This window comes from Mangifera indica, chromosome 19 (assembly GCF_011075055.1).
Source record: "Mangifera indica cultivar Alphonso chromosome 19, CATAS_Mindica_2.1, whole genome shotgun sequence".
NCBI lineage: Eukaryota > Viridiplantae > Streptophyta > Magnoliopsida > Sapindales > Anacardiaceae > Mangifera > Mangifera indica.
The window spans coordinates 11,809,568-11,828,978 of NC_058155.1; the positions used below are offsets into that span (position 1 = coordinate 11,809,568).

General features: G+C 35.2%; 3 protein-coding genes and 1 long non-coding RNA gene across 6 annotated transcripts; 3 read left to right on the top strand and 1 right to left on the bottom strand.

The window, feature by feature from the left end:
• Nucleotides 1-275: 275 nt before the first annotated feature.
• On the top strand, nucleotides 276-1,342 carry LOC123202638 (uncharacterized protein DDB_G0286299-like). The gene has a single exon (XM_044618612.1). The coding sequence runs from the start codon at nucleotides 842-844 to the stop codon at nucleotides 1,205-1,207; it is 366 nt and encodes a 121-aa protein (XP_044474547.1). The 5' UTR covers nucleotides 276-841; the 3' UTR covers nucleotides 1,208-1,342.
• A 3,776-nt stretch (nucleotides 1,343-5,118) lies between these two features.
• Nucleotides 5,119-5,942, top strand: LOC123202639. Its single transcript, XR_006499025.1, has 2 exons — nucleotides 5,119-5,260; nucleotides 5,361-5,942. It is a non-coding gene; the product is annotated as an uncharacterized LOC123202639 (long non-coding RNA).
• Nucleotides 5,155-8,631, bottom strand: LOC123202637 (DUF21 domain-containing protein At1g47330-like). The gene is made up of 12 exons (XM_044618611.1): nucleotides 8,447-8,631; nucleotides 8,138-8,214; nucleotides 7,972-8,055; nucleotides 7,760-7,873; nucleotides 7,596-7,682; nucleotides 7,329-7,468; nucleotides 7,158-7,245; nucleotides 6,856-6,929; nucleotides 6,609-6,772; nucleotides 6,175-6,389; nucleotides 5,846-5,892; nucleotides 5,155-5,588 (listed from the first exon to the last, which is right to left on the bottom strand). The coding sequence occupies exons 1-12, from the start codon at nucleotides 8,622-8,624 to the stop codon at nucleotides 5,354-5,356; spliced, it is 1,503 nt and encodes a 500-aa protein (XP_044474546.1). The 5' UTR covers nucleotides 8,625-8,631; the 3' UTR covers nucleotides 5,155-5,353.
• A 3,833-nt stretch (nucleotides 8,632-12,464) lies between these two features.
• On the top strand, nucleotides 12,465-19,008 carry LOC123202698 (5'-nucleotidase domain-containing protein 4-like). 3 transcript variants are annotated; one of them, XM_044618733.1, is made up of 18 exons: nucleotides 12,870-13,009; nucleotides 13,297-13,378; nucleotides 14,005-14,324; nucleotides 14,562-14,639; nucleotides 14,796-15,016; nucleotides 15,345-15,437; nucleotides 15,709-15,792; nucleotides 16,046-16,162; nucleotides 16,504-16,609; nucleotides 16,684-16,746; nucleotides 16,920-16,973; nucleotides 17,104-17,161; nucleotides 17,517-17,593; nucleotides 17,840-17,910; nucleotides 18,011-18,071; nucleotides 18,171-18,230; nucleotides 18,345-18,407; nucleotides 18,635-19,008. In XM_044618733.1, the coding sequence occupies exons 3-18, from the start codon at nucleotides 14,034-14,036 to the stop codon at nucleotides 18,755-18,757; spliced, it is 1,620 nt and encodes a 539-aa protein (XP_044474668.1). In that variant the 5' UTR covers nucleotides 12,870-13,009; nucleotides 13,297-13,378; nucleotides 14,005-14,033; the 3' UTR covers nucleotides 18,758-19,008. The 3 variants fall into 3 exon arrangements, with proteins under 3 accessions (XP_044474666.1, XP_044474668.1, XP_044474667.1); XM_044618731.1 differs by lacking the exon at nucleotides 13,297-13,378 and having other exon boundaries at nucleotides 12,465-13,009; XM_044618732.1 differs by lacking the exon at nucleotides 12,870-13,009 and having other exon boundaries at nucleotides 13,064-13,378.
• The last annotated feature ends 403 nt before the right edge of the window (nucleotides 19,009-19,411 follow it).

A 19,411-nucleotide genomic window follows, 5' to 3' on the forward strand; every position in this document is an offset into this window, starting at 1 on the left:
TAAACCAATAACCTTTATGTACATAAATGTGCCTAGTATATCTTCCAAAAAGAAACTGGAAGGTAATCCAGTAATATTAAAAATTAAATCTACGAAGCACGTTGTCCTTGAATTATTTGGACAAAGATCTAGACCAGACACAAGTGGGCAGGGCCGTCGACTTCCACATTCTAGGATCTGAGTCACAAATGACAGAACAACACCCACTGTTCACATTTACAACAATATTCACTTCTGTATAAACCAAGTCTATCCGGTTGAACTAGCTCGAATTCAACCTGAAGATTATATCATTTATCTGAGTTTAAGTCGAAACTCGATTCAGATAAATTCAATCCTCACTTACAAGTCTTAACCATGGTTAAAATTGGGCTTATTATGTCTGTTCACGCAAGCAAGCTTTCGTCCTCATTTTACCTCCAACTTGTCTATTGACTCTATTCTTCTGCAAGAGCAGGGATAATTGACAAAAGAAAAGGAAAGATAATATTAGTGGCTCATGGCTTTTAAGCATTGTTTATTGTTTTCAATATAGAGGAGGCCCCTCTTGGTTTTCAATTGGGTCATATCGAGTGAGAGGCATATCATATTCACACGCTTATTACAAACACACAAGACTATTAATCCGTTTCTAGAATCTGGATATCAGTCAAATATATCAGTCCGGTTGCTTTGGGATCTTAGAGAGAGACAAAGAGAGCTGAGCGTTTGTGGGGAAGGCCAGGGATGTAGAAAGAACATCAAAAGTTGCCAAAAGGTTCTATTTTGGTTATGAGTTTAGGGGCTTATAAGATAGTCAAGTTTTTGGTGAATGGTTATTGATGGATAAAGAAACATATTGATGGGGAAAAAGAAGTCAAGGAAAACCAAGGAGCTTTCGGTAGCCATAGCTGAAGCCTCATCAACAGGAGAAGAAGCCCAGCAGCAGGTACAGTCTCAGACTCCTAAGAAGAGAGGCAGACCTCGAAAGATAGTTGAGAAGATTGAAAGCGATGAGATTGATATTGAAGAACAAACTGGAAAGGAAGCACCAGCGGCGGATGAGAGTCGATCAAAGAAAGTTAAAAAGAGTGAAGAAGAGCAAAAACAAGAGGTGAAGGCAGAGCCATCATCGGCTTCTGTGGGAGAGGATCAGTCTTCAGAGAGAGAGCCTTCAAGAAGCAGCAGCAGAGCTAGGAGAAAAAGCAAACCCAGAAAGAGCAGTTAAATTTGATGTTAATTTTAAATGTTTCTTGAGTCTTTTCATTTTTCTATATTTATCTTGAAATCATTCCTTGATTTCTCCATGAAACGAAAAAGAGAAAGAATAATAAAGGAAGTTCAGTTTTGTGTTTGATTGCAATGATTGTGTTCATCATCTGGTTTACTGGTTTCTAACATGGCAATAAAATGGAGAAGATATTGATTTGAAGGTTGTTAACATTTGAGAAACTTGAAAGAGTGAGTGTGAGAGAAGAAGATGAAGATGAGGCATGTAGATGTTGATGAAAGAGTTGATCTCTGGAGAGTATTTTGGTGGAATTGAGTAAGGCTGAGAGATTGAAATCTAAATGTGAAGAAGACCAATCTGAATGGTAATTGTTGTAGCCAGTCCGCTGCCACTGACAGTGCCAACTCTGTGCTATTTACCAGCTGACGATGTTTTATGATTACCAGTTCTGTGCTGTTTGTCACGGCCATACATATTTGACACTCTTGCTTTGCCTTGTCTTGGAACTTACCTCAACCCTAAACCTTAATTCAAATTGCCACTACTCTAAACCAGCATTGCACCACCTCAGATCGGCTACTTGGTGCATTACTATTAAGGCCAAAAGATTTGTTCCCATCCAAGGCTAAATCTTAAATTCATACCTTTTAATTTTTAAAAATTTAAAATCTTATTAAAAATCTTAATTAAAGTTAAGATAAAATTATTATTTAATAAAAAAATTTTAAAAATTAAAATTTTATTGATTTTTTTAAAATTAAAAAATCTAACAATTTTTTTATTAAAAATTTAAAAAATATAATTTTTTTTTTTAAATTTTGAAACTGTAATTCAAAATAGTAAATTTTATTGTTTTTTTATCGCGTTGACTCTTTCTAATCTTATTTTTCACTTTTAATTAAACCCCACCTCTGATGAAAATAAAATCATTTTTATTAAAATCTTTTCATGGCAAATAAAGACGAGTTTCTCTTTATTCGGTTATCATAAGGCCAAACGACTATTTCCTATCCAAGGTATGCTGTAATGACAAGTTTTCACCCTTTAACTATGGAAACACCAAACACTCACCCATGACTAGTTAAATTTAACAAAACCCTAACGGTGGTAAGGATAAAATCGTCATTTTCTCTATAATATTAAAAATAAACTAAAATAGAATCTAATTTTGCCCCCCTAAACTTTAAAAACTAAAATTTTTCCCCAGCCTAAGTTTTAAAAAATCGTAGTTTCACCCTAGGGTTTCGTTTTAAAATCTCCAGCTCCATTGTCGACGACCTCTCCCTCCCAAAGCATCTTCTCCTTCCGACGATCTTTTTCCTCCCATTTGGACACCCTATCGACGTCGAAGAAGCCGTGGAAGACGAAGAACTTCGTCGGGGAAGACGAAGTTCTTCGTCTTCCCAGTCGTCGTCGTCTGGGAAGATGATCGTCTTCCCAGACGACGACGAGCGAGTCGTCTTCATCTGGGAAGACGATTTCTCTTCCCAGACGACGTATCTCTGCGCCGAATGGGTTGGGGTGGAGTTGAGGGGGCTCGTCGGTGGAAGAGAAACCGTCGGGAGGGGAAAACGGCCAGTGATGGCATCGAAGAAGGTGAAAGGGTTTAGAAATAAACCCTAGGGGGAGAAATGCGATCTTTTCAAACTTAGCTTAGAGAAAAAATATTAGTTTTTAAACTTTTAGGAGGAAAAATGAGATTAAATTTACCACTGTTAGAGTTTTGTTAAATTTAACCGATCATAGGTGGGTATTTGATATTTTTATAGTTAAAGAATGAAAATTTATCATTACAACATACTTGGGGGGAAATAGTCGTTTGGCCTTATTATAATTCTAAAGCAGCACTGCACCACCACTGATCGGCTACTTGGTGCCGTTACTATTAATCATAATAGAAATAATGTAATGTTGGTTCATAGGTGGTTTCTAGGACATGATAAAAAGGGAGCGTGAGGAGCACGTGTTTGATGAGAGGTTGAAGAAAGATATACTTTTGACTCTTTTCAATTCTATCCCCAGTCCCCACACACTATGAATCTTTCCACGCGCTTTACTGTTTTATTGGGCTTCCCTCACGTTACGTTAAAAACCCATTTCTACAAATTCCTAGAAAACACAAATTAGTCTGCCATTTTTTCACTTGAGGAAGAAACCACTCAAAGTTTGGCTCAAAAACTTGTGGACTCTCGACATCAAAATTACCCCTACCCGATACAGTATTTAAAAAAAAAAAAATTATCATATATCTTTAAATATTTTATTTTTTAATATTATTATATTATTTTAAATTAAAAAACTTTTAAAAAAATATATTTAAAAAAAGAAAAAAAAGTTATTAATCAGACGAGTTTTAATATTAACATCAATCTCAAACAAATTAAAGTTTGATAAAAACATATTTTTTAATTCAAACTCAATTCATTAAAATCAAACACTAAACTAAACCCATGAATTAGTTCAATTCAAATTTACTCTTACATTATAGACTTACTGGTAAGAATTATCAAATAGAAAGCTAAAATTTCCCCTTAGCTAGTAACTCATTCTCAACATTGAGACAAAGATGTTAAAAGGGGACAAATGATAAAAGATAAAACACAAATAAAAATGACGAAACAATGACGAAGGTACAAATAAAGCACAAAGCCAAAATGGTGAGTGGTAGGGATTCATAAAATTGTAAAGTGTGAAACTGAAAGTGATGTAGCAGACAAAGGCATTTCTTGATTTAAAAAGAAAAAAAAAAAAGAATGACCTTATTAAATCCGTGACAGTGATACTTAGAAGATTGTGGCAAGTGTGTATGAGTGAGGGCCAGTTCCCATTGGGAAAGTGACAGCCATCTGACGAAGAGCATTCCAATTAAGTGTGAAAATGGTTAACGCAACGGCTTGAAACAAAATATCTAATTTTCAAACAAGAAACTGTAACAAGTAAATGACTTTGAGGGAAGCAACATGCCAGAAAAGATCAAGAAATTGTAAAGTTTCTCATACCACTAGGCTGTATGGTCAATTAGCTAATATACCCAATTGAATTTTCCCACGTTTAGTACAACAGTAATAAGACATCCCAATTAAATTTGAGTCAAACTCAAATAAATTCAACATAAGAGAAGTCGGGCTTAAATTTATTGTCTGCAAATCCATCTTTCCATGGCAAGACTCACCATTCCACAGCATCCTCAAATCAAAGTTGCCATTCCCCACTTGATCAATCCTTTTCAAGACCCTAACAAACAACAACGCTTTTACTCCAATTCCGAAAAACAGCGTCCAATTCACCACCATCCACGTCACCCTCAACAACCCGTAATATCTCAGCCGAACCCAATTTTTCCGATACATCTTTCGCCACCAAATTGAACGTTTTTTCATAAGCTTTACTTCCAACGCCAAAAACCGCAAACTTACATTGCGAGAGCAGCAAAGATTCCACTCAAAAGTCATTTGCGCATTAAGCCAGCCAGTTGGTGAAAAACTTAGCTGCTTCCGGAGGCTTTCCGTCTTCCCAAGTTGAAGCAATAATTATTGCCAGGGTTTCCTTGGGTAAGTCTTCGGGTTCGTAGTCCTGTGGATCGACGAGGTCGAATGGGATGTTCTGAGAGGTTAGGAGAGAGTGTAGAAGCCGAGCTAGGGTTCTCGACGTGCCAGTTTGTGAAACGAAAAAGAGTTTTCCCTTTCTACGGCTGTGCTTTTTGAGGTTTAAAGAACGATTGAGAAGTCTGTTAAGGCGACAAGATTGTAGACGAAATAGAAGGTGGTGGCAGATAGGAAAGCCAAGAGCGTGAGGCGACTACGTATCGAGGAAGCGGACATGTTGGAGACTTCGCAGTTTGATCTTGGGGTTTTAGGAAATGCCATTTATGAAGCAGCAGTTATTTCTAAAGCTTTGCATTAAAATGAGCAAATTCCGAATTTACAGTATTCTTCTACAACAAATGAACTGAAAATTTCATTTTCATTTTGATCACATCTGACTAGAAAAGCACCCTCTTCTACATCAGAACACCGTTATCCATTTGCTGGATTCTACCTAATTTTCAAGGTATATCAGAGGCCTCTATAACTATATTACATGGTTTTGTATCCTTATCATATCAAGACTAAGCATGAGAAACCCCAAAAATTCACCTATCATTTAACAGGTCTCCTTTCTGAGACATGATGCGTTGGGGCTAGACATTGAGAGAGTTGGAGTGGGAGCAGGGGCCACCAAGGAAGGAGAGACTGGGGAGTACTGAGTGACAGTGAAACCTGAGGGTGTTGGTGATGTTGGGGTGGAGTTCCAAACGGCAGAGGAGCCACTGAGAGATGCTGGTGATGTATCTGAACCTGGAACCTTTTCTTGAGCCGCATGCATGTTAACTTTTATCCTGCATATACAAGAGCCACCAGGTTAGTGGGTTCATGAGAGACGTTCCTGCAGGATTCAATTGCTTTTTTAAGGTTCTGTCATCCTGCTTGGCAATAGGATGGATGAAACCTTGCCATGTCATGCTTGCAAGAAAGACTCAAACTAAACTTGTAACAGAAGAAAGCTCCTCGGTGAATCAGCACCAGCAGGCTACACATATAACAATATACTGCAGTAGAGCCAGATGGAGATGGAGATTGGGGAATAATACTTTACCGGTTGTAGATATTGATGTACTCGTTGGTTTCATCAAGTATCTCCACCTGAAATATAAGCAAACCTTTCAATGCAGTTATAGTCAATTATTCCAACATGTTTCAGGTAAGCTACTTATTCAAATCATCATTCATAAAAATGTAGAACTCAAGTACACTGCCTAAGCACGTTTCTTCTAGTAAATTGGAAGCAACAGTTCCCTGCTAGGAGTCCAGTATCTCAGGGAAGAGGTGTAATATCATCATTATTTACACATTCCTATTGTTATGGTCTTCCCATAAACCCCCACTTGAGCACATGGCCATAATGAATTTCAGTGCTAGATTTACCTGAAGAAGTTCTTCAATGACATCCTCCATGGTAATAACACCAACAACCTCCTCATTAGATGGGAACTCTGGAATAGGAGCATTCACAATGTCCAGAATGCTATATGAACAACCTCTATGTCGCTTCTTTAAGGCAGGAGTAGCTGGTGGACTTTTCTTCATTGATGCCAATTCATTTACCAAGTTTTGGGCAGCAGCACTATCCTCATTGCCAACTGAGAATTTAACCACAGGCCAGTTATATTTAGTTTGAAGAAACAGATGTGGCAACCTAGGGTACCAAGAATGGTAAAGCAATCTTGCACTAGCAATTATTTAATGGAAACTCATAATGAAAGCAACAATATCAGAAGTAAGAACATTGAAATTGACAGAGGCCTTTCTTACAGGCACAATAAATGTGCAATGTATACATGCTACCCATACACACTCACCCTTTTTCATTGATTTCTCAGGTTGTCCTCTTGACTTCTTAAAGCTATCCTTAAACTGTTCACCTTCTTTTTTCTCGTTTAAATCTTTGTATACAACAGCAATGTGGCTGTGACCCTTCTGAAATTTTTTTAGAATATCATAAAGAGGCATATCTGCAGACACCCTGTAGGTTGAGTGGAAGAGAGAAACAGTAACACTTAGCTTTATACATATAATTCTTGTCAAGAGAAAAAAAAATTCCCATACCTAGGTATTTTTCCTATCATCAATTTTCTCAGAGAAACCCCATCTCTGTGATCAACTGTTAAGAGATTTTCAACCTGCCCCCATTACAGATGAAACCAGTAAGCTCAACTAAATATCAGGAAGAAAGAAATCATAAGCTCTAAATCATTTAAATCAAAATGGCATAACATAAAAGGAATGTTTGAGATTTGATTAGAGTTATAAAGAATCTTGATTGATGGAAAACTCGAAAAACATGAAGTATCCTCACCTTCAACAATCAACAAAACTATTGTCTCATAAATAAGAAGAAAGGAAATTACCAGAACAAGGCCTATAATGTTAGTTGGACTTCCAAAGTAAACTGGCACTCTACTGTGACCCATGGTCATTACAGCATTCAGTGTATCCCTCCATTAGAATGACAGAGAATTAGAACTTATGAAGAACACATAAAACATTCAGAGAGAATGAACAAGAACCCCAAAACCCACAAATTAATCGTTGCATCCACATCAAGAGAAAAAGCCTTCGATATGGGAGTCATGGCATCTTTTGCTGTCTTTTCAGTCAATTCAAGAGCTCCAGCAATGATAGTAGTCTCATAACGAGTTAGATCTCCACCTTTCCCGGCCTAAAGAACGAAGTGTTCATATGCAATGATTCATCAGAAAATTTGGCGAAGGTAGTTTGATCTGAATATGCCCAAGAAAAACTATATGTGAAATTCATCAGAAAACCGGGTACGTTAAAACGGTTACCTCATTGCTATGAAATTTCATGAAAGTTTTTAGCTCCGCCCTCCGTAAAAGGACCGGATGGCCTTTACCCAACATCCAATCCAAAACCTGCAACTTATACAAGCATGAACAAGAGGAAAACAACCTCTCAAAACAGAAAATTTTATGTTAAGAACCGATCATACCTTACTGATTGGATAAGACACAGGGAAGAACAGCCAAAGAAGAACACGGACCACTGGTGCCATTGTTGCTCCAACAGTCAAGCCATAACGAGTGCAGACTGCTTGTGGCAATATCTATTTACCCAGAAATACAAGCATAGATAGATTAAATGACTTGGTGAGGAGACACTTTTTCACAGAAATAATGCTTAATAGGTGTAAGAATTAATAACCTCTGCAAACAAGAGAATCAGAGTCACAGATATTAATATTGCAGCCCATGGAGGCACAAGCTTGTACAAGAATATGGGAAGAGCCTATTTGAAGAAAGGGAAAACAAGAGTGAGGAAAACTAGCAACATTTATCTCATAGAACTCATATAGAACCACGTAATTTACCTCCATGGCTAGAGAGTTTCCAATTAAAAGAGTACATAGCAGAAGATGCTGGTTTTTCACCACAGGAAATATTTTGCCTGCAAAAAACAAAAAGGGAACAGAATCAGCAGATCCCTTCATGAGTTACTTTTTCAGAAGTTAGAACCCAGTTACACAAGATAATCCAAACTAAACTCAGAGAGTCAACTTAGTACCCCACTTTACAACTCCACATGAAAACCAAGTAGAAAAAATTGAATAAACTTCCAAATTGAGTTTGAGTTTCATGACCAGGATAAAAATTGAAGGTAAGAGAAAGAAAGAGAGTACCAGCATGAATGCGATCCTGAGGAAGGCCGGACTTGATGAGAACTTCAAGGTCGACGAGGTCTAAAGACATTAAAGCTAGTGTTAGGCCAGCCATCACGCCAGCAAAGATAACCAGGCCGATTATAGCCAACACATAAACCGAAAACATCATCCCACAGCACGCCACTTCCAACGCCATAACTCTTCTCTCTCCTGTCTCAGATATGTATAATGAGACTACCTAGAATTAAATATATTGATACAGAAAATGAGTAACTGTGGAAACTCAAAAAAGAAGAAAATCATTACAACATAATCTTGGCGTTTCAACATCTTCATTCAAGTGTCGTGGTACAAAGTTCACGTCATTTTCAGATACAAATTGGAATCAATTCAGCCCAACATGTTCTTTACAAAAAGGGTGGACCTATTTTTTTATCAGAACCATTTTTTCCCACTTGATCAGGTATATACTGATCTCCAAACCATGATCTTTCGATACCTATTTCTCATACCAACATTCTGAAACTGTAAGTATCAATGAATCTGGTACTCTGATTATCTGGTTTTTTCAATCCTTCTCAAGGAACGTGTGCACGGGTGTAATGCTGAAGCATCTTAGGTCGTACTATTTGCTACACTTTGTTTCATTATAACAGTTAATGTCTGGCTTTCTTCTGTATCTGCAGTTGAATTAAATTTTATGGACGAAAGATGGCTTTGTCGCAATTGGATGTTTAACTTGGGTGTTTGTTGACTGGTGGCAGTCACCTTTCTCTCCTTGTTCTAAATGACGACTCTAAACCTAAAAGGCTAACACTGAACGCTGACCAGCCCAGGCTCCAGTCAGTTCAGAACGATGCATGCAGCAGCAACATGGAATATAGCTTCTACTGAAATATCAAATCTTTTGAGCCAAATGCTATCACCCGGACTTTGATGAACTGACAATTTCTCACCCATTAAGTCTGGTACCCAATTGGCAATTCAAAACTGGCTAAAAAGTTTTGGCATGAGTTCAGATATAAAAGCAATAAGGGAGTTTGGCTTGGGAATGAAACTGTGGAAAACTGTGATCCTCACCTTGTCACTCAAGCATCTTCAGTAAGTACATTTTTCAGAGTTGTTTAGGTGTTTGTCATGCTTGCTTTGCGGAACCACTTGGAATCCAAATCCCTTTCTTTGCAAAACTTATGGCTATTGTGCTTGCTATTAACTATACACAAGGTGATGGAATTAAAGGCCTTCTACTTCGATTTCCAAAAAATCTGTACGTACCTTCCATTGTTCACATATTCTACTGTAATTGATCTCACCACTTGAGACCCGTCATTTCCGCCAATTGGCCCATTAAAACCCACCCCGGCCCAACATACATTAAGTTGGGTCCCCATATTAATGCAAACTCAATGTTGTTATTTCTACCCAGAATTCTGAATATCAAAGGAATCTCTAACCATTGATCCAAAACCTGGTTGGTCGAATCATTAGGGGCCAAAGGACCATTTTCCACCCAAATTTTATCCTCATCTCCAAAATGTATTAGCAATAGATGAAAAATTTAAATACTTATTCATAGACTAAATTATGTTATAATTTTCTGTTAGAGATGAAGATAAAATCATCATTTTACTCTTAAACCCTAAAAATTTATATCATTTTCTCTGTTTAGTTTAAAAAACTAACAATCTTCTCTATTATTAAACTGTAAAAAACTATATTTTCCCCCAAGAGTAATTTCTTCTATCTCCGATAACTAGTTGTTGTTTTAGTCGTCAGCCAGCCTTCCCACCATCTTCTTCTCCCTTGGTTGAAGTTCCCACCTAATCAATTTGTCTTCATCTCTTCATAGAATAAAGACAGTTGGTTTTCGTTTAACGAAATTTGTGTAGTGAACATCGACAGTTAGAGAAGAAGATGGTGAAAACGTTGGTCAACAGTGAGAATGACATCTGATTGTCGGAGATGGAAGAAAAAACTCTAGAGGAAAAATGTTGTTTTTCAAAGTTCAACTTAGGGGGTAAATCGTAAGTTTTTAAATTAGGGGGAAATGATAGAAATGTTTAAGACTTTAGAGTTTTATAATAAAATAACGATTTTACTCTTCACTTTAACATAAATTATTTATAGGTGAATATTTAGATTTTTCAATTGGCGTGGATATGCTTTTAAATTTTAACTAAAATTTGGATGAGAAATAGCATTTTGCCCATCATTGGGTCATGTTTAAATTGTATTAGTTCAAATTTTGGATCCAACACTTTCAAGTCTAACTCGTTTTGAAATAGTATTTTACTGAATTTTTCCGACCTTAATTTAAACTGAAATATTTTTCAAATTTATCTAAACCCGACCAAATTATCCTAACTGAGAATTTCAAGAGCTGGAATTTGGAAGACTTTGACACTTTGTGCATTCATTTGCAAATAAAGTAGGCGGATATATCCATCCAACTAGACCCACCCAATTCCGAACGTCCAATGGAACAGATGCTCTGCACATTCTTCTGAATCTTTCAAAGAGTCTATATACTTATATTCACCTTTGCTTCAGCAGGCAGAGGAATGATCTGGGGTAGAAGAGAATTAATGATGAGCTCATTTGTCCGAGCCAGAATTCCAACCATGGCTTTTCATCTGAAATTTGGATGCGTGTCCAGTGTCCACCATTAACACTTATGTGCTTGCTTCACCTAGTTGAGAATTTATACTAGTGGAGTTGTTGCATCCAACCTCCAAAGGCAGTAGAACAGGATGCCTTTTTTTACACCATTCCCTATCTTTATTCGTCTTCTTGATTAATCACTTTAACATCTAGGAACAAAATAATACACTACTTGTGCATCCTATTTCCTTACAGTATGTGGAACTATATTTAAACAGGAAATGGCTCGATCTCGACTGAAAACCAAAAAATTTAGTTTAAGTTGAAGATAAAATCATTAGAGTTGTTGTTGATAAGTATTAAAAAAAAAAAAAGTTTGATAAAACTAAAAAAAATTGATAAAAAATAAATTATTAGAGAACAATAAAAATAATCAAATAAATATAAAATTATTAAAAAAATGAATATATTATTTAAGATAAAGAGTGTCATTGAAAGAGGATTTAAGGTAGCTTAACTAATATTCAAACTAAGTTAATTTAATTCAACTTAAAGGAAAATTGCGATGGAAAGGAATTCTTTGTGGTTGTCTGAGCCAGCATTCCATTCCACCAAACAACAATGACCTAACGCTAAACGATCATGAAAAAAGTAAAGTGGATGGTGAAGCTTTATTATTTGGAGTAAAATGACTTTACATTTACTGTGTCACTTGACTCATGGTACAGGGCTTGAGAAAGAGGAAATTCTAGGGAATTACGTCAACTTTCCCACTTTTTCCGGACTGACGTTCAAAAACCAAGTCACAAAAACAGCAACATTACATCACCCAACTTGACCTCTTTGAAAATGACAGATTGTCTTCTTCTTTATCTGTTACATTCACTTACGTAAGCATGTAGTAGTTTTTGAAAACAAACTGGGTGATGTTCCTAAAACGACAACTGAGAACACTTAATGAAGAGGGTTCTTCTGTGAAAGGAAATGAGTTCAAAACCGGTAAACAGTCCGGTTCAGGTAAAATAAGACAAAAGGAGGAGAGAAAAAGTAACTTAATAATTTGATTCTGATAAGATTTTTAATCCGTTCAAATGAGTTATAACAATTTATTATTTATGTGAATTAAATTTGAATCGATTTATATTTAATATTAATTAAATTTAAATTTATAAATAATATTATTAAAATATAAATAAATATATAATTTATTAAATTAGTGATTAAATTTAATTAAAAATATAAATATTATATTATTATATAATTTAATAATTTTGTAAATGTATACCCCATCCTAATGATTTGTGGTCATACAATCCCCCTCTCTCATATATATATATATATATATATATATATATATATATATATATATATATATATATATATATATATATATATATATATATATATATAAAATCCTGAGCTGTGAGCTCGGTAACTCAGCAATCGGTCTCAGAACGAGGTGTGTCTCAACTCTTTTCACAGAGACTCAAAGTTCGACGTGGCACGGCATCTTGGCATAATCTAGTCTCCAACCACACCACTTTCGCCCTCCCCCAACTTTCTCTTCCACCACACCATATTCAAGCTCTCAACGTTTCTTTTCACCTGTTTATTCTTTTGGAACTTCAAGTTAAAACGAACCTTTTTAGGCATTAAATTCCATTCTTATCTTCTGGATATGGATAGTCCAATTCAGGCAACTGGCTTTTTAAGTTTATATAATTGTGGTTATTAAATACATGTCTTCTCCTCTTTCAGCTACATTGCCAAGTTGTAATCGCACATTTTTTCTGGTATCTGATTCTTGTCTTTTATCTTCTCCACTTACTAATCCCCAGAGATGCTTATGTAATCCCACGATGCGAATTCCTAAGAACCCTGTTCATTTTTGCCTTTCTCTCTTCTGTCTTTCTCCTTTCTTTTCAAGTTTTCCATTTCAACCCACCTTTTTCGGCTCTAAAATAGCTTTTCATAAACCCGGTTAGTACTTTTTTCACTCTTGCCTTTTATTTCTTTAGTTGTTTTTTTTTTCTTTTTGGTTTTAGCTTAAAATTTGCTACTCCATAAACGTGCATTGTTTTACTGTTTGTTTTTCTCTGTAGTTCTCTTTTGTTTATTTTCTTGTTTGTTACTTTGTGAAAGTGTATCTCTTTGCTAGGAAAATGTTTTCAGGGGTGAAATTTTTATGCGGGTTAGGCTAGTAATAATAGGCTATAGGTTGTTTCGGGAGCAAGAAGCTGTGGTTTAATTGAAAATTGAATTTTTAGGTGTTTCTTGGAGCATATCTTGGAAGATTCTTAGGCTCGGAACATAGCGTGGTGTACTCTGTGCTCTTTCGTTGATCCTCAGGTAAGATGTTTGTAGGAATATAACTATTCTTTTGTTTTTTTCCTATCATCAATAAGAAAGGAACTATAAACAGAATGAATACTGGTCATTTCACCTTAAGTATAACTTGATCAAGCTCAAATTTAAGTTGAGCTATCTTACTTAGGTACAACTGTTGTTTGATTTTTTGGTGAAATGAGTGAAAAATTGTTGATCTTATGAATATATTGCAATGGTTAATTGCATGCACTTTGCCGAGAGTGTAACAATTGTTACATGTGAACGTTTGAAGGGGCATGAGCTAGGAGTGGTTGATGCAAATGACATAACCCTGTCTTGTTTGTTTCGTAACAGCTGAAGAGAGAAAGTTATAAATTAACTTATTTGGAATTATGGAATTTTGTCAATTCCGTGCGTAGCACTTGGAATTACATTTGTATCTTTAGTTATTAGCTTTAAGTTGTCGTTTTTGTCATGACATTGTTACCTGACTTTTTGGAAATTTTAGGCACTGGATTCATGAATGCATGAATGCCAATCAAAGTCTGTTGTACGCATATCTGGACTTTGTGCTGTCTTAATTTAATGCTATTCTTTATTTGCAATTCAACTTTAAAGCTAATAGTTTTTGTTGTCAAATGAATCAGGAAGCAATCAGTTGCACACTTGCTATTCGATGGAGAAGGATAATGGAACTGGTATAGGTGACAAAACATCACATTTTCAGCCCATGACGCATATGGAAGGCAGTCAAGAACCATGTGTGTGGTCATCTCCAGGAGGAGGACATAAGATTGATATAGGAAAACAAATATTTTGCAACAGATCATTGAATATGAAGAACATTGTTGCTGTTGGCTTTGATATGGATTACACACTTGCACAATACAAGCCTGAAACTTTTGAAACCCTTGCATACGATGGAACAATCAGGAAATTGGTTTATGATTTGGGATATCCTGAGGAGGTTTGTCTATTTAATACTCAATGCATGTATTGTGGATAATATAAGTTAAATCAAGGCATATATATGTGTTTAAGTTTATATAGCAATTTTATTTTAGGTTAATATTGCAAAAGCCAATTTGATGTTTTGTATCAAATGATATGATTGTCATAAACTTTAATATTCATCCTTTTTATTCAGTGCTTAAAATTGGATATTGATTTTATTGGTTGGTTAAGCATGTTGCTATTTTTGCAGTTGCTGGAGTGGTCATTTGATTGGAAATACATGGTTAGGGGGTTGGTTCTTGATAAAAAGAGAGGCAACATCTTGAAGGTTGATCCACAAAACATTCCTTTTCACTGAGCTTATTCCATTAATGTTTTTGGTCCATTGTCTAGCAAACTTGAGGTTCATTGGTTGTACAACTTTTCCTTTTTTCTTTTAATTTAGTAGGTGAAACATTTGATTTAGTGGTTGTCTATCATACAGATGGATCGGCATAAATATGTGAAAGTAGCATATCATGGTTTTAAAGAGATGTCCAAGGAGGATAAAGTTGATGCATATGGAACTACTCTAATACGAGATGCGTTTGATGAGCCAGACTATGCTCTCATTGACACTCTTTTTTCCCTGGCTGAAGCCTTCTTGTTTGCTCAGCTTGTTGACTTCATGGATAATAATCCTGGCAAAGTCGCAAAGGGCACTGAGTAAGAAAAACTTTTGTGCTTTGTAGTCTTTCATAACTCTCAATCTTTGGTAATGCTATTTTTTAGACCTTTCTTTTTGGAAATAATGTTAACTATCTTTAGGTAACATAAATTATATAAGGTGAAATTCTTAGTTACACCTTGAAGGTATATTATGTCAGCTTTTGTCTTCCAATCAATGAACAACTTTTTTCTCTTGTTTTTTGTTCTCACAGTTTATTAACACACTCGGTGAAGGAAATTTGCGACACTGAACTTTGTACATGATTGTTTGATGGATATTATTTGTTTTATTTCTCATTATTATTCTTTGGAATAATCTTATCAGCTATGCTCATATGTACAAAGATGTGCGTGCTGCAGTTGATTTGTGCCATCGAGATGGGACCTTAAAGCAAATGGTTGCTAAGGATCCAAAAAGGTAAGGGTTAACTAGGGTATCAGCTTCATAGAGATGGTAACCATTTCTGTACGCTTGTTATTCATGAGCTTTCATTTTTTGAAAACTAATGATTAAATAGTTGAATTTTTTATTTATTTTTAATTTAAAAGGGACAAAAATCACTATATGTTATACTGGTCAGCATCCAAGCTGATAATTGATGCAGATGTTATTGATGTAAACTGGATTATGAACTTGTTTATGAAGGTATAAATAGTGTTGATATGGCTTTTATGTTGTCGTCTGTTAGGTATATCAATGAGGATACCTCAATTATGCCTATGCTGAAAATGCTCAGAGATTCTGGTCGTTCAACGTTCCTTGTGACAAATAGGTATCAATGTCTCTTCATTCTGTTTTCAATTGTCAAGTTTTTTTTTCCATATCTCCAGACTTTAGCACAAAATAGCTCTTATTGGAGCAAAAAAATGTTGGTTTCTACGTGGTTTTACTTTGTTTTAAGTAATTTTTTTCTCTCCCCTTTTCTTTCTCTCTGCCATTTCCAAATTAATACCGCTTATATGCTTGTACTTTTTATCAAGTAGGAAAGCTAACATGATATGGACATTTTGACTTATATTTTGCAGTTTATGGGACTATACAAATATTGTGATGAGCTTTCTCTTTGGATCCCATACACCGGATGGAAGTAGTTCTTGCAGCTTTGATTGGCTTAAGTACTTTGATGTAGTCATCACTGGCAGGTCATCTTCTTTTGTTAGACTTAGACTTCTTCAACTTGTATTTACTTCAGTATTTTCTTTTTCCCCCATTTATTTAAGCATGTGTTAGGTAGAATTGTTTCATCTACTGTTTTACATAATGAAGGTTCTTAAAAATATTTTTTAAAAGTTCACTCTTTTTTTTAATTTTATATTTCCACCTTATTCATTATAATAAAAAAGAACTCCTGTAAAACATTGTTCCAGTTCACTTTGACTGAATTCATTTTTACTCTTCAGACTGTCATTTTATGATAACATCAGTAGCAGAGTTTATGCATTTAGTCATTGATATTGCATTGAAGAAGCATCTCTTATTGCAGTGCTAAACCAGGCTTCTTCCATGAAGATAGCCGTGCCAATCTTTTTGAGGTTGAACGTGAGTCTGGGATGCTACTTAATACTGATAATGGCACACCTATGCCTCAGGTTAGTAAGCATATATCCTTTTGTTCTTCTGTTACATTCATTTTATCATATTTAGCTTAAGCTTTATGAAACAGGTGGGAAATATATCACCAAAATTATTGCTGAACGGGGAAAAGAAAACTTGCAGAGTTTTTCAGGTACTTTTCAGCAATTTTCTAGGACATAACTGATTCTGACATGATAAACGCATTTGCAACCAGGAAAAAAGGAAACAATGAAAGAAAAAAATAATAAATTAGTTTCAACTACCAGATAAGTTTGTTATAGAAATTCAAATAATTTAATTATGCATACGCATTTGTCTTTTTAGGGGGGAACTGTTGGTCACCTGCATAAATTGCTCTCCATTGAGTCAAGTTCGCAGGTGATGCTTTGTCTGATTACCAAATCAATAGTCACTAAAGTACACTTTATCATTTTGCCTCTTTTCTGCTGCTATTGTTTTATGAGCTTATCTGAAATGGTAATAGAAATATATTGTACCATTTTAGTAGGTTCTGTATGTTGGAGATCATATCTATGGAGATATATTACGCAGCAAAAAGGTTCTCGGTATGGCATTTTTATCTTACTATTTTCTTGTAGCAACAACTTTTGAAATTTACTATATTGTCTCTTTCTGTATGAACAAGATCTCTGATTGGATTTTGAATGGATTTCACATGGAACAATTTTAGCTGCTTCATATTCTCCTGAGTAAAATTTGATGTGATACATGTCCTCTGGCACTATTATAATTTATCTCTATAGAGTCAAGTTGACATTATTGATTTTTTTCTGCTTTATGTCCATAAGTTGGACCATGAGATTGTGGAAAGTATATCCAGGAAGCAATGCAATGAGGGGTGATTTTTCTTTTCTACTGCATAATAGTGGTTTCCTTGTTTTCATATGCCGTTATGAGCAGGTTGGAGAACAATGCTTGTTGTTCCTGAGCTTGAGAATGAAGTTAAGTTGCTCTGGGGATTGAGAGATATGCGAAAGGTTGAGTATAAAAGTTCTTGCAATAATAAGCTGATATGTTATTACACTTTGTGGCAATAGTAATTTAGGATTGTCAGTTATAATAATAAAGTTCATGTGCTATATAACTGTTTATAGTGATATTATCACTAAAATCACTCTTCCAAAACATTGTAGAAGTCATAGTAATAACAGGTTAAATAGTTTGCCAATGTTGAATTAGTCGGTTTTCATTTTTCTATTCACTTACATGATGTATTTGCACAGCAACTTCGCTTGTTGAGGAATCAGCGTGATCTCATCGAAGACCAAATACATCACTTAAAATGGTCACTAAAGTAAGCTTTTTCAAGCATTCCATTTTTTTCTCTCCCACTCTGAGTGAAAAGATATTGTTATAGTTTTTGATACATTTTTATTATTTAACATTCATTTCAGGTTTGATGGTATTAGTGATGATAAGAAGCAGAACATGTCCTCTAAAGTAGATGAATTAGAGGTCAGGGTAGTCTGTAATAGAAATTGTGTAATAACTCTTAAATTCTGCCAGATGAATGTTATAACATGAAAATTTTTCTTCAATGATTAAATATGATAGTCTCAAAGGAATCAAGTGCGACTCGCTCATCAAGACGCTCAGCGGCAATGTCACCAGAAGGTAGAATTACTTGTTTTCACCTTGTGATATATGTTTCAAATATTTAGTCACTGATCTTAGTAGCCTATCGAATCTAGAAAAGTCTTACAATAACCTGTCTGTTTACAAGAACAGTTTCACAAGATATGGGGACAACTAATGAAGACTGGTTACCAAAACTCTCGCTTTGCTCATCAGGTGAGATTTGATCTTTTCAAAACTATCATAATTTTGTAGACTCATAAAATTGTCTGTGATTTGGAGTTGTGTGTTATTTTGAGTAAACATTTTGGTTGGTTGTTGAACTGTTCATGCTAAATGGAACACAAAACTGCACAATGATATTCTTTCTCTATTACTGTTCCTTCTTTTTACTTAAAAAATGTACCATAACGCTGGAATTTCATGTCTTTTGGTGATTGTAGGTTGAGAGATTTGCTTGCCTCTATACCAGTCAAGTCTCCAACTTAAGCTTGTACTCGCCCGACAAATATTATAGACCCAGTGAAGACTTTATGCCTCATGAATTTGATATTCTGCCCATTTGAAACTGATGATATCAGGACAAAGGATGTCTGGTGTATGAAGGGCCTGGAGCAGTGATGAGTTCCTTGGCTTGGGAAGTACAAAATTGAAGATTTGCCATAAAATATGAAAAGACAAAAGAAACTGGCTTTGCAATTTAAGTTTGAAGTTGCTTATAAAAAGCATATTTGAGGTGGGATTGGTGTCCATGTACCTTGGATAATATGCACGTACAGATTTTACAACTTTAATAAGACCTAATTTCCTTCTTGTACCTCTGGTTTCTTTCTCTGGTCTGGAGACAAGCCTCCTCCTATAGTGATTGAAAACCTCAGAAAGAGTGAATTTTTAGTGGTTCAATGGTATTTATTTAATAATTTATATTAAATAATCTTATAAGAAGTAAATATAATAAAAAGCTGAAAGTAGGGACAGATTTGAACCGAGTCAAGTTTGAGTTTGAACCGATTTGAATGATGAATAATAATATCAGAAAAAGAAGTTTCAGTGTGATGATGTTAGCAAGTTCTCAAACTCAAGTTGAAGTGTCAACTTAGATCTCTGGTTTAATGCAAAATTGTGCTTGAGTCTGTTTGGCTTAAACCTTTAGCTAAAAGGCAGTTAGCTAGTTTTCATGACTGAAATAAGTTGGGAAAGTTTTCATACCATGTTTATGA

Excerpts from the sequence above, each read along its gene's own strand:
- LOC123202638 (XM_044618612.1), top strand. The coding sequence starts at position 842 with ATGGGGAAAAAGAAGTCAAGGAAAACCAAGGAGCTTTCGGTAGCCATA.
- LOC123202637 (XM_044618611.1), bottom strand. The coding sequence starts at position 8,624 with ATGGCGTTGGAAGTGGCGTGCTGTGGGATGATGTTTTCGGTTTATGTG. Across the intron at positions 7,469-7,595 it reads TGAAATTTCATAGCAATGAG|GCCGGGAAAGGTGGAGATCT; the intron begins GTAACCGTTTTA and ends TTCGTTCTTTAG. Across the intron at positions 5,589-5,845 it reads TACATCAATATCTACAACCG|GATAAAAGTTAACATGCATG; the intron begins GTAAAGTATTAT and ends TTGTATATGCAG.
- LOC123202698 (XM_044618731.1), top strand. The coding sequence starts at position 12,769 with ATGTCTTCTCCTCTTTCAGCTACATTGCCAAGTTGTAATCGCACATTT. Across the intron at positions 15,017-15,344 it reads AAAGTCGCAAAGGGCACTGA|CTATGCTCATATGTACAAAG; the intron begins GTAAGAAAAACT and ends TAATCTTATCAG. Across the intron at positions 18,408-18,634 it reads ACTCTCGCTTTGCTCATCAG|GTTGAGAGATTTGCTTGCCT; the intron begins GTGAGATTTGAT and ends TGGTGATTGTAG.